The sequence below is a fragment of the Crocodylus siamensis genome, chromosome 8 (genome assembly GCF_052110815.1).
Source record: "Crocodylus siamensis isolate JL-2025a chromosome 8, ASM5211081v1, whole genome shotgun sequence".
NCBI lineage: Eukaryota > Metazoa > Chordata > Crocodylia > Crocodylidae > Crocodylus > Crocodylus siamensis.
Window position 1 is genome coordinate 3258951 of NC_143402.1, and position 11586 is coordinate 3270536.

Here is an 11586-nt window from a genome sequence, read left to right on the forward strand (position 1 = left end):
GTCAGCCAAAATAAGCAAGTGTTGTTCTTCTCCATTGTAAGAAAGCATGCAAAAGGTTACTTGTTCTGTCGCCCCTTGTGTAGACTTAAGTCACAGTCCTAATAAAAGTATGGCGAAACCAAAGAGGGGCAAGGATAACAAGTTGAACTTTCACAGACTATCAATACTTTGCAAATGTAAAAGCAGCCTTCTTTTAACACATAATGAAGGCAAAGACAAAGTACGGGTGTGAATTAAAAAAAGTTAAAGCAATCTAAGGTACAGCCAAAATGCAAGAAATAGCACTGTGCATATACAAATAAAATTAACACTGAATCCTGTAGAACTTGTTTAAAAATGGCACCACTGGACAATATTTTACAATATGCACATTTATTTGAGGTGGGGAAAACTAATGCTCCACAGGTGAAAATGGTAATACAGATAATAGTGCCACTACTGGCTCATTATGGTACTTGTTACAATTTAAAATAAACACTTCTAAAAGTAAAATGTTATGTATGACAAGGCTACTGGAAACTAAACACCATCTTCAGAACAAACAAACAAACAAACGAACAAAAAGAAAAAAGTATGGTTCTCGCCCTCCCCTTCTTAGCCAGACAGTATTGCCAGAGATTGTGCTCATCTTTAAAGCACATAATCTTACTTTAAATTCAGTGCTATTTTCTTTAAAAAAAAAAAAAAAAAAAAAGAAAAAAAAAAAAAAAAGAAAAAGAAAATAAATCAGAAATTGTACTTTCAGAGAACACAAAGCATTTGACTTACACACATTCAAAAATGGAAGCTTATGATTCTGGCAGACAACGTTGCATATTAAATACAGACCAGCCAGCAATTATTACTGAACATAAAAAACTTATTCAATCATAAAAAAATACTATAAGTCATCACCACAGACTTTTTTTACATAGTTATAAATAATAAATAGCATAACACAGTAGATTACAAATGGATTTATTTTTAGCCCAGTTGAGTCTTTAAAAAGTAAATGTCTATCGTCTTACCTCGGCTGACCAAGGTGTTGCATCAAGACCTCTTGTAGCTCACACGTAACTCCTTAGACACACAGTATGCAGAGTCAGGATCCAATCCAACCTCAAGGGCCCTTCCCCAGAAATCAACATTAACTCAGTTGTCTGCCCTCTGCCGGGCAAAACAAAGGCATAAAGCTGAGCAGCAGCTTCAAGGGTAGCTGTTTCAGAGCGACTGGGACCACTGACCGCACCTCTCGCTGGAATGCACACCTTGGAAAGGAGCACTAAGGAAAAGCAGCACTGAAGACAACATCTGGTATGCACTCCATACACAATCTATACACAAAATCCTTTGCCCGCCCACCCCTCTAGTTTACATTCCTTAATTTTGTAGCAATGTCCCCTAAGGCACAAAAATACCTATGGCCTCAATGCCACAGGAGACATTGATGGCGCCACACACATTCTTCTACACAGTAGTTTAAGTAACTTGGTTACTTGCACCATAAGTCTTAGTTCAAGGCAGGAATTATTTCTCCTTGGCCAAATGTCTGATTGTTGACCATATTTTATACAGTCTGTAGGATGAAGGGTCTGGGGAGAGAACTATGCAGCTGTGTTAACCATGTTTCACAGGGAGTCGGTATTTCCTCTATTGAAAAGATGTGCTCGTCACCCTAGAGGATGGGTTTGGTTTTTTTTTTTTTAATACAAAGAAAGCAACTTCTAGAACCACGGTGGTTCAACTGCTGTAAAAATGACAAGTAGCAGTAGAAGAAACCACAAACATTTCCTTCTTTCTGCAGGAGAAATGACTGGTAGTGGCTGAAAAAGTGGGGAGAATAATTTGTCACCGACTTAGTTCGGGAAATAGGATATACATCCCTCCCACATAAAAGTAATTTATTTTTAAGAAATAAAAATGTACAGTAATCAATCTCAATTACTTCTAAAAATTGCTCTTGAAAAATGAGGATTTCCAAAAAATATATATTTTTGCAACCACCAAGCATTTCTCCAACTAAAGTGACTGTGATAAGTGACACCAGGCGGTTACTTTCCTGGAAATTAAACACACAGATATAGGTGCTTATTTGGAAATCGAAGCGTATGGAGGCTTTTTGGAAGCAAACAAAGTTAGTATAGTCTGAACATACATCTTGTTTGTAAAATAAAAATCAGCAAAACCAGACATTAATATGGTCTATGCATGTCCATTAAATGGATAAATCAAAACTGAGAAGAGTTGCCAAGGAATACAGTTAGAATAGTTTTCCATGTAGTATTTTAATCCTCCTGTCAATGGTTCAAGGATCAGAGTTCATCTCTCTGTACAAATGTACAGCAAGGAAAAAGCATAGCCAAACACTGACTCAGAACTGATTAAGTCACTTAGGTGAGAGATCATCCATCAGAATGAATGACGAGCATGAGTTTGAGCACGTTACTGGAGATTCTGTAGTAATGCTGCCTTTAGCTAGTGAATCAGAGGAAGAGCCAACACTGCTGCTACTCCCATCAAGAATATCAGAAGATAGGCTAAGGAAAAAAGAAATGGGTTATTTAAAGATGAGTAGTTTACAAACCAAGCGAAGGCATTTCCCCTTCTTTTTTAATGTAGGAGAGAGATACTACCACTCAGCCTTTACTGCAAGGCTGGTAGCCCTGAAGACTCCTTAATTTCTGTAGCATGTTATGGATTTATTCATGCTCCTCAAGGGAAAGAGGAGCAGAATATTTATTTTTAACATGCAGAATAAATCAAGACATCAACAGTTTAACCAACTAAGACAGAGGAACCAGGGAGTGAAAGTAACACCTAGAAATGGCAAGGAGGGTAAAAGGAAAAGGATCTCATTTGCCAAGAAACATTCCAGTGGTGCATCTACAATGTCACTAATTAACCAGTTTGCTCTCAGTTACTGTACCACTCAAAGCATGATGTTGCTAAAGATTTTCTCCCCTCGTCACTGAAAAATACTCTGCCAGCCTTAGATTCTAAGGGCTTCTAGAGAGTGATTTCAACCTTTTTGTGTGTAAAAGTTAGTTTCATAACTCAGTTGTAAGCAAAGGCATAATTCTCTTTTGCGGGTGAGTTTCCAATTTCACAAAAATTGTTCAAACTTCCTTTTCCTTGAAGTTGATATTTTAGAACCCTTTAATTTAACTGATTTTATTAAAACAAAAGCAGGAATCAGAAGCCAAATAGGTTACCTTCCAACTTCTAGGAAACAGACTATAGTGTGATCAGGATACATCAGACTGCAACTGAAGAGGGTATAATCGACATAACCTTAATTGTAAAAGTGCCCACTTGAAGAATGTGGCTTTGTTAAATACTCTCTTACAGATATACCAAAGAAGGTGTTACCCTATAAGTGCCAAAACTATTAGCACGATTACCAGCTCCTACTCCATACTGGAACAGCGGGCCCCTGCTATGCAGTGCAGTAAGCAATCTATGGTGAACAGTGAGAGATTCTGTTTGAGGGCTGTTAGGGACACAGGGAACACTTATCCACTGCACAGACTCTGCCATGTAATTACCAAGGGCTATCCCTACCTATTCCAGGCATTAAGAAAATATTTCTTAGACCTCTATTAGCAACCATGGACAGCAAACCACTTTTGGGCAGCTATGGCTATCAACCAACCAGCAAGGAAGAGCATTTTAATTCCAGAAGGAAGTAGGGGAGGCCTACTGTCACTTCATCATAGCTTTTACTAGTCTGCATATACAGTTTATACATCACAAATTAATTATTTCTGGAAAACCACTGGACTTAAGGTAGTTAAATAGCCTCTACTTTGATGTTTCAATACTCGTAAGAAAATTTTACCATGAACTGAGATCAGTCAGATGTGTCACATCAGGAGAAAGCATGTTGGTAGTTCCTTGGAAGAGTCTCTTTGGCTGACTTTCAGTTTCCATTTCGCCTGAGGAAAATAATTCAAACAATCAGACTAAAAAAATTAATTTCTATTTAATATCTTCCATATAATTACATACAAACAGTCTTGCCCTGTGTGCTTGTCAGATTCTTAAATTAACCACATGGTCAAATCAGTGTTTGGGCAAGAAACAACTAGATGTGAGAAGCAGTTTGATCACATGATCAGCCACCCTTTGCATTTGTATGGAACTAGTTTCTTATACAAGTTCTGTTTGCATTTAATAGCTTAATTTTTTAATTTTTTCTTTTTTTATGGGCAGGCTCATTAGGCATTTTAATTATCAGTCTAGTAGCAAGTGTTTTCCAGCTTTCTATTAGTTTACAGCTGTTCTTGTGTCACCTTGAGGAACTAAAAAAGGTTCATGTTACATTCATAATGTTAATTTACAGCATATTTTAATGTAAGAGAAATATACTACCACTCAGCCTGTACTCCAAGACTGGTGGCCCTGATAGCTTCTTATTTTCTGTAGCATGCAAGGAATATATTCATTCTCCGCTGAAGAAAAAGAATGATGGCTTCCATCATGCAGAGCTACCCAAAAGAACACATGTATAGTACTTTAATTCCCACACAAATTGAGAAGAGAAAGGTGAGGCAACTATTCAGAAACTGAAATCTCTCAGGAAAGCAAAACTGCAACTTCTTAATTTTAAAAAAAATCTTTTACTAGCAAAAAACATTTAAAGAGAACATTTCACTGCTGTACAATATTAAATACATTATGATTTTTTCAGTTAAAAAGAACACCACTTATACTATTCCATGCCCCTAATTGTCAAATTTGCATCCCAATCTCTTGCCCATTTTTATTAATTAAAAGGTGAAACGAATTCCAAGGTTTAAATACATTTATAGCATTCTTTTCTTCTGCAGGAAAAAAAATTGTAAAAGCTCACTGGAAAACTTTTTATTCTAACTTGTGTATTTTAGCCTAACTTATTTGTTATATGTTGCACCTGGAAATAAGGATTTGAACATTCCAATTCAACAAGAAGCAAAATGCTTTAATCTGAGGAGAGCACATCAAGACAAAAGTTTGGAAGCTTATTTAACTCCCAAAATAAAAGCAATATTAAAATATATGATATTGCCAACATACCTTTCCTTTTAATGGGACCAAGAACACTGGGTCTGATGCAGTTGATAGGACTCTGACTCCTCCTGCTGAAGTCATAAAAGTAGTAAATTAGCAGGGGCTGAAAGATGTGCAAAGCTTGAACAAAACCTATTTCTAACGTTTCTTCCTAATATTAAGCCAGGACAAAATTACATTTGGAAAAGGTAATAAACTGTTGTTTTTTTAAATAAAACTGCAATTCAACAAACAGTTAGGAAATCTCATACTGTAGTACACCACAATTTTTGAAAGCTGTGAAAGATCTACCTTGTGATCTTTAAAGAGAAACTAAGTCAACCTCTATCTATAGGAGTCAGCCCACTTATCCATTAAACATCATATTACTTGCATGAATGAAGAATTTGGTAAACTTGTCTCTAAAATGGTTTTGAGATTGTTATATAAAGGATGTCTAGTCTAAATGGAAAAAAGCTATTGGAAAAATTCCTGCATGTCACTGCCTCTTGAAGTTTAATATTAAATGTTTTGTGGCAGTGGTTGGGAACTCCAAAGTTAAAAAAAGCCTTGAAAACAGCCTTTAACAAAACAGTGAAAGAAAATCCAGCTGCTCCAAAACTGGACAAGATTAGAGCCTTTCAGAAGTCAAATGCTTTATTCAACTTAATCAGTCTATTAATAAATGAAAACTGAGACTTTCATTTCACAGTTTTCATGCCAAAATGTTAATGTTTAATAGCTTTAAAAGTAATGTAGTAGCTCAAGGTAAATTAAAAATATATAAATACGATCAGCAAGCAGTTATTAGTTTGTGATGAATTCACTTACTTTGAGAATCGCCTTGTTGGACTGGGAATAGGACTTGGAGGCAATCCATTACTACTCACAAACATTTGTAAGGAAGGTGAAAAACATTGCTAGGGAGAGAGAGACACAGTAAGATGCTTCTGCGGTTCACTTTTAAATAGTTGATACTTTTATCCATTGCAAGCAATTTCCCCATTAAAGCAAAAATTCCAGTAATAGAATAACTTATGAAAAGCCCAGGAAATTAAAACTAAATTTTACAGGGAAAAATATACTGTAAAAAAATGCTATCATCATCACTTTATTCAAATTAAAATGCTTCCAAAGAACAAAAATGAAATTTAAAAAAAATGTCAAGACATGCAGAAGAATGCATGATTTCCAGAATTAATTTGGGTTTTTGCTTTTGAAGTTGCAGGATGTAGGATTATGATTTAAACCACTCATCAAAAAGCTACAACAAAAGACACCCCAGGCTTAAGATACTCCTTTACATATATATTTTACATACTATGGATTAAACATGAATTTGTCAACGCAGCACCTAGGGCTTTCTATGCATACTGTACCCCTGCAATGAGCTCTATTTCTGCCCAAGGGCAGCTTGTACGCATTAGCATTTTGTCAAGTCCTCTCACTGGTGCTTTGACAGCTGCAATTTTACCAGTACGAGCACTAATATACAAACTGCCAGCCATCTACCATTATGTGGATAACTGCTCAGAGCTGATTTATCCAAAACAATAGTAAAAGTACTTATGGCTGTTCAACACTACCAACAGGACAAGTGCTGATAAAGGAGCCATGCTAACACAGCAACAATGAAAGAATGTTACAGAATCTGCAGTGAAAGTAAGGTCAAGAAATCTGCTTATAAACATGTTTGCCAGTTGCCCTGAGCAAAGTTCCAATACTGTCTCTACTTGCTTCTCATTGGGAAAAAAAGACCATTGGGAAGTGTTATCTGCACTGCAATTCCTCCCTTTCTCCAGGGTCAGTTGAGGATCAGGAACACTGCGGACTGAAGGGAAAGGGCCATCAATTTTAACTTCACATATCCAAAGTTGAACTCTTTTCTCCAAAAAACAAACCACCCCTGCCCTCATTCTGTCACTGTTGACAATACTTTCATTTTGCCCACCACTCCGACCTTGAGTCACTGCTTCCTCCCTTTCTCCCTATATAGTGAAGCTATGCCCAAATCTTGCTGTGGCTTTCATTACGTTTTTAAGACCCATCCTTTTCTTCCTCCACAGACAATTTAAGGTCTTTCCCCACACCTTTACTTTCACCTTCCGGATGAGCTCTTCCAAACAGTCTAGCACCAATATTGCAGGCCCACAACACATGCAAAATGCAGCCATGGAGATCACTCAATACAAAAACAGGGAAGTTTGTCCCACAGATTTTGAGAATTCTTAGATGATGAGAAAATTCAAGAGTATTTTAAATAATGTCTCAAGTGTTTGTTTGTTTTTTTTTTAACTGTTGGGATTTAAAAAGAAAAAACACTCTTGTGCAGTTCATCTTAATCTGAAATTGCATTTTCCTTATTTCCTACCTTTCCTATTCCCCTGGTGGGCGAAGGTGCTGGGGAAACTGGGATGAAGTCAATTCTCTTTGGGGAGGAAGATTTCTCAGACTTGTCAAAGTCATTGTCACTCTGTAAATACAAAATATCATCCTTAAAATAACATGGCACATGATTTTAGAACTTAAGGCGTAACATTTTGATGGACATCCAAATAAGCTAAACAACTAGAAAACCAAAGTTATTTTTTTCAAAATTATTTCCACTCTTTTTCCTTAAGCTCACTAGTCAGGTGTAGAAGTGAATTAAAAATATTAGAGATATTACCAGGCTCAAGCTTTCCTCCCATGACTGGCTTATCTGCATTGCTGTTTGCACTTCCCTGGAATACAGGAAATCCCATGAGTGGCTACAAAGATGGTAATTCTAACTACTTTCTTATCTTGTTTTAGTTATACTAACCTTTCATGTGCTGTTTCTCTGTTCATTAAGTCAACTCCCTCCTCCTGCAGAAGACAGATACTATAAGCTTTTTACAACTTTTTAGATTACCATGACTACTCAGAATGACTTCCTATCTCAGTCTGGCTTTAGTGTCAGATTTAAACAAGACTATCGCTCCAAAAAGAAACGCCTGTGATCGACTCCAACTCATCACCTCTCCATGCCCATCCCAAGGCCTCACATGTAGACTACAATAAGCAGCAGCATTAGAAATGCTCAGACACTTAAATATAATCACAGAATAAGCTTTGAGTACACTGCTTCAGTCTGAAGGGGAGATTCACGTTTAAAGGACAAAAACAAAGCTAAAAAGGTGTAATGGAGAACAAACTCCTAGAGTACCATTTCTGCATTAAGTCCTTCAATGAGAAGTATTTATATAATGTTACACATGAAGTAAACTGCAATTTACCCTTCTGATTTGATGAAGTCGGCTGCTAGGAATACGAATAGGAGAGGACGACAGCAACTGGAAAAAAACAAACATCCACTCTGCTTAATCGCAAATCAGTCCCCAGGCAGCCTACCTTCAGTCACCTGCATTTTCTTTAAATTAAAACAAACCAGACAATCAGGTGGTCAGAATTCAGATCACATAGTACTCTCTTTTAAAAAGATCAATATTAGCTTAGTACAATCTGCACAACAAATCAGCCAATTCCTTTAATCAACTGGTGTTACAGATCACTGCTTTGTAGGGAGCCACTTCTACATAAACACAGAAGCAATAATGCAACACATTATGAAAATACGGTTTTTAAACTTTATTGTGAAGGTTAGGTAGGCTATTACCAAATCAAAGTCTATATATTTTTTAAATTGCTTGTAAACCTTAAACTCAATTATTTCTCACCTAATTTATAACAATGAACTGAAATAACATCTCATGCCATTCCTTCTCAATAGTTACCACTGAAAGGGCTTCAGGAAAGGTGTTAGATGTACTATTTTTCTCTAATTATTTGACCCCTTTGGAGCAGAGATTCTCATTGATGTCTGCATAGCACACTGCTTTATTTGAGAATTTTGGACACTACCACAAAATAAATAGTAGGACAACTAATGTTATTTGTAGGATGCATTTTTAAGAAATTTCTCATAATGAAAACCTTAAAATGAGAATTCTGTCACACTTTTGCTCAGCAAATTATTATCCAGAGTGGCCATAATCCCTATGTTTTACAGATTTCGGCACCTCTTGAGTGCTATTCCATTATAAAGTAGGACTCCTGTACAGCAGGAGTAAGAAAGGAATTTTTTGCTGAAAAACAGCAGAAATTCACATATTTATCTGAATTATTTAATTGGGAAACTCTTGCAACGATTTGTAAATATCTTTGAAAACTGAAACAATTACAAAATTACCATTTAAGTTGTTCAGCCTGCAAAGAACAGAGTACTGTACATCCAACTTAAATTACCTTCTCTTCCAGATTCAAACCTGTGATAGCAACTGTCTAGTCCTGGTGTCCTGCACAGCAGTCACCTAACCAAGGAGCTGGATAAATGGCAGGTTTGAATTTTTGATTTCATGGCAAGTGAAACAGCACAAGGTTGTTTTGTTTCTGTAGATTTCTCTTCCCAGCCCATCAACAAGTTCTGTGGTAGCTCTGAGACTAGAACCAGTATGGGGACATCCCAGTAAGGTGGGATCCAGCTACAGGCAGGATGGTAATTACATATTGAATGTAATACCGAATACTCTTTACATACATACATACTCCTCTATGGCTCATTTTTTGGGGTATCCCACAGACGCCTACAAAACTATTTGATTTATTAATTTTTCAGAGTATTTTGGATTTTTCAGAGTATACTTGCAAGGACCCATTTTGCAGCCAGGAGGTATGTAAAAAGTACTCCACTACAGTTGCAAATCAAATTTAACTTAATCTGCCCTGCTCAATTACTCAGTGTTCAGCATAACTGCATGTTGTGTTGAAGATTACTTACCATACTGTGACGGTTCATAACGGTCGTACTGTTCCTGCGGGTTCTCAACACGTAAGGCTGAAAAACCTGCGAATTGTCACTGAAAGACAGGACGAGCTTCATTAATAATGTAAGGGGCATATCAGTTAGAACGACACGATATTTTACTGCATTACAACTTTCAGCCCATCACCATTTTCTCATTCTAGTGGAAGTAGAGCATTTACTTCTAGACGTGAATGAAGGGGCCAGAAGCGCACACTTTAGTGCACCCCCCACGGACAGCCAGGCTCCAACTGCTGTCTGTACCCGCAAAAAATTAATTTAGCGCTCTCTTTCCAGTCGTCCAGCCTGCCTCAAAAACCACAAGCACTTAGCAACCTCTGCTCAGGTGTGGCCTGTATGAATACCAGTGTTGACAGAGAGATCCAGACTGAGTGTGCTGAACATGTGAGCGTCACGATGTAGAGTTACAGTAGTGACCTGCCAGTCAAACATCTTTCCTGCCTCTGGATACATCCCTCAGAAAATGGGGACACTATAAGGCAGGGTGATATTCCACCCCATAACTGTCTGCCTGCTGCATCACAAGGGGAGACACGGAGGAGCTGTCACCTGCCTTCCCCTCTGCACGAGAGGGGAGAAGCCGACGGGTGATCTAAGGCAAGCAGGACAGGGCCCCTGCACCCAACCAGAAATCCAGGCAGACAAGCAGGTCTCAGGCCCCATCCCCCACCCACCTGGCTCTGGCCTCGCCCCCATAAGACCCCACCACCACTCACCTGCCAACAGCCTTGCCCCATGAGACCCCCCCAACCCCACCCACCTGGCTCAGGCCCCATACCATAAGACCCCTGCCCCACCCGCCTGGCTCCAGCCCCGCCCCCATGAACCCCCCCATCCACCTGGCCCCGGCCCCACCCCCATGAACCCCCCCACCCCATCCACCTGGTTCCAGCCCCACCCCCATGAACCCCGCCCCCACCCCATCCACCTGACCCCGACCCCGCCCCCATGAACCCCCCCTCCACCTGACCCCGGCCCCGCCCCCATGAACCCCCCCTCCACCTGACCCCGGCCCCGCCCCCATGAACCCCCCACCTGGCTCCGGCACCGCTCCCAACGAGACCCTGCCCCCATCGAGGCCCCGCCCCCGCGCCCACCTGAGGCCGTGGATGAGGGGGGCGCTGTTGGATCTCCTCAGGCCGCCCCCGTCGCTCGGGGCCGGGGCGCTCCCCGGCGGCAGCTCCAGGTCCAGCTCCATTTTCTCCTGAGCCATCGCGGCGGCTGCTCCGGATCCGGCTCCGCGGCGGGGCCCATTCACCGGCGGCGGCCGCCGGCCGCCCCGACAGGCCGCGCCGCGGACTCAGCCCGGGGGCGCGGCGGGCCCGGCCGGGGGGCGGCCCCAGCAGCGCCCCATGCTCGGGCGGCCTCTCCCGCCGCCTCCGGGGATCGCGCCGCGCGGCTCGGGATCACCACACGGGTCGCGCCCTCTACGCATGCGCCGCGCACAGGGAGGCAGCTCAACGGGCGGGGAGGCAAGGCGCATGTGCGGTGAAACCGCATCCTGCAACTGCGCACGCGCAGAGGCGCCGCAGCAGGCCGGGTCTGAAGCCTCGGCTTCGAGCAGGCGCCGAGGAGGAGGGAGGCGCCGATTGGCTGAGCGGGTCAGGCGTGTGTTTGAAACAGACCAATAGGCGACAGGCAGCGGTGTTGCGGCTGAATGGCAAAATCTGGGCGCCGGTGTGGTGGGAACCGCGGGTTCGAGTCCCGCTGCTGGCAAGAAGTAACGGGGGGCGGGG

The 11586-nt window shown here is 40.9% G+C and overlaps 1 protein-coding gene and 2 non-coding genes across 3 annotated transcripts; all 3 read right to left on the bottom strand.

Annotated features, from left to right (window-relative positions):
- Positions 1-678: 678 nt before the first annotated feature.
- PABIR2 (PABIR family member 2) lies at positions 679-11312 on the bottom strand. The gene is made up of 10 exons (XM_090061803.1): positions 10948-11312; positions 9806-9884; positions 8265-8321; positions 7811-7854; positions 7676-7730; positions 7379-7480; positions 5839-5927; positions 5035-5099; positions 3818-3914; positions 679-2516 (listed from the first exon to the last, which is right to left on the bottom strand). Exons 1-10 carry the CDS (start codon positions 11061-11063, stop codon positions 2366-2368), a joined length of 855 nt encoding a protein of 284 aa, XP_089917929.1. The 5' UTR covers positions 11064-11312; the 3' UTR covers positions 679-2365.
- Positions 2591-2732, bottom strand: LOC149858005 (small nucleolar RNA U109). The gene has a single exon (XR_016444043.1). It is a non-coding gene; the product is annotated as a small nucleolar RNA U109 (small nucleolar RNA).
- On the bottom strand, positions 4329-4464 carry LOC149858006 (small nucleolar RNA U109). The gene has a single exon (XR_016444045.1). It is a non-coding gene; the product is annotated as a small nucleolar RNA U109 (small nucleolar RNA).
- Positions 11313-11586: the final 274 nt, after the last annotated feature.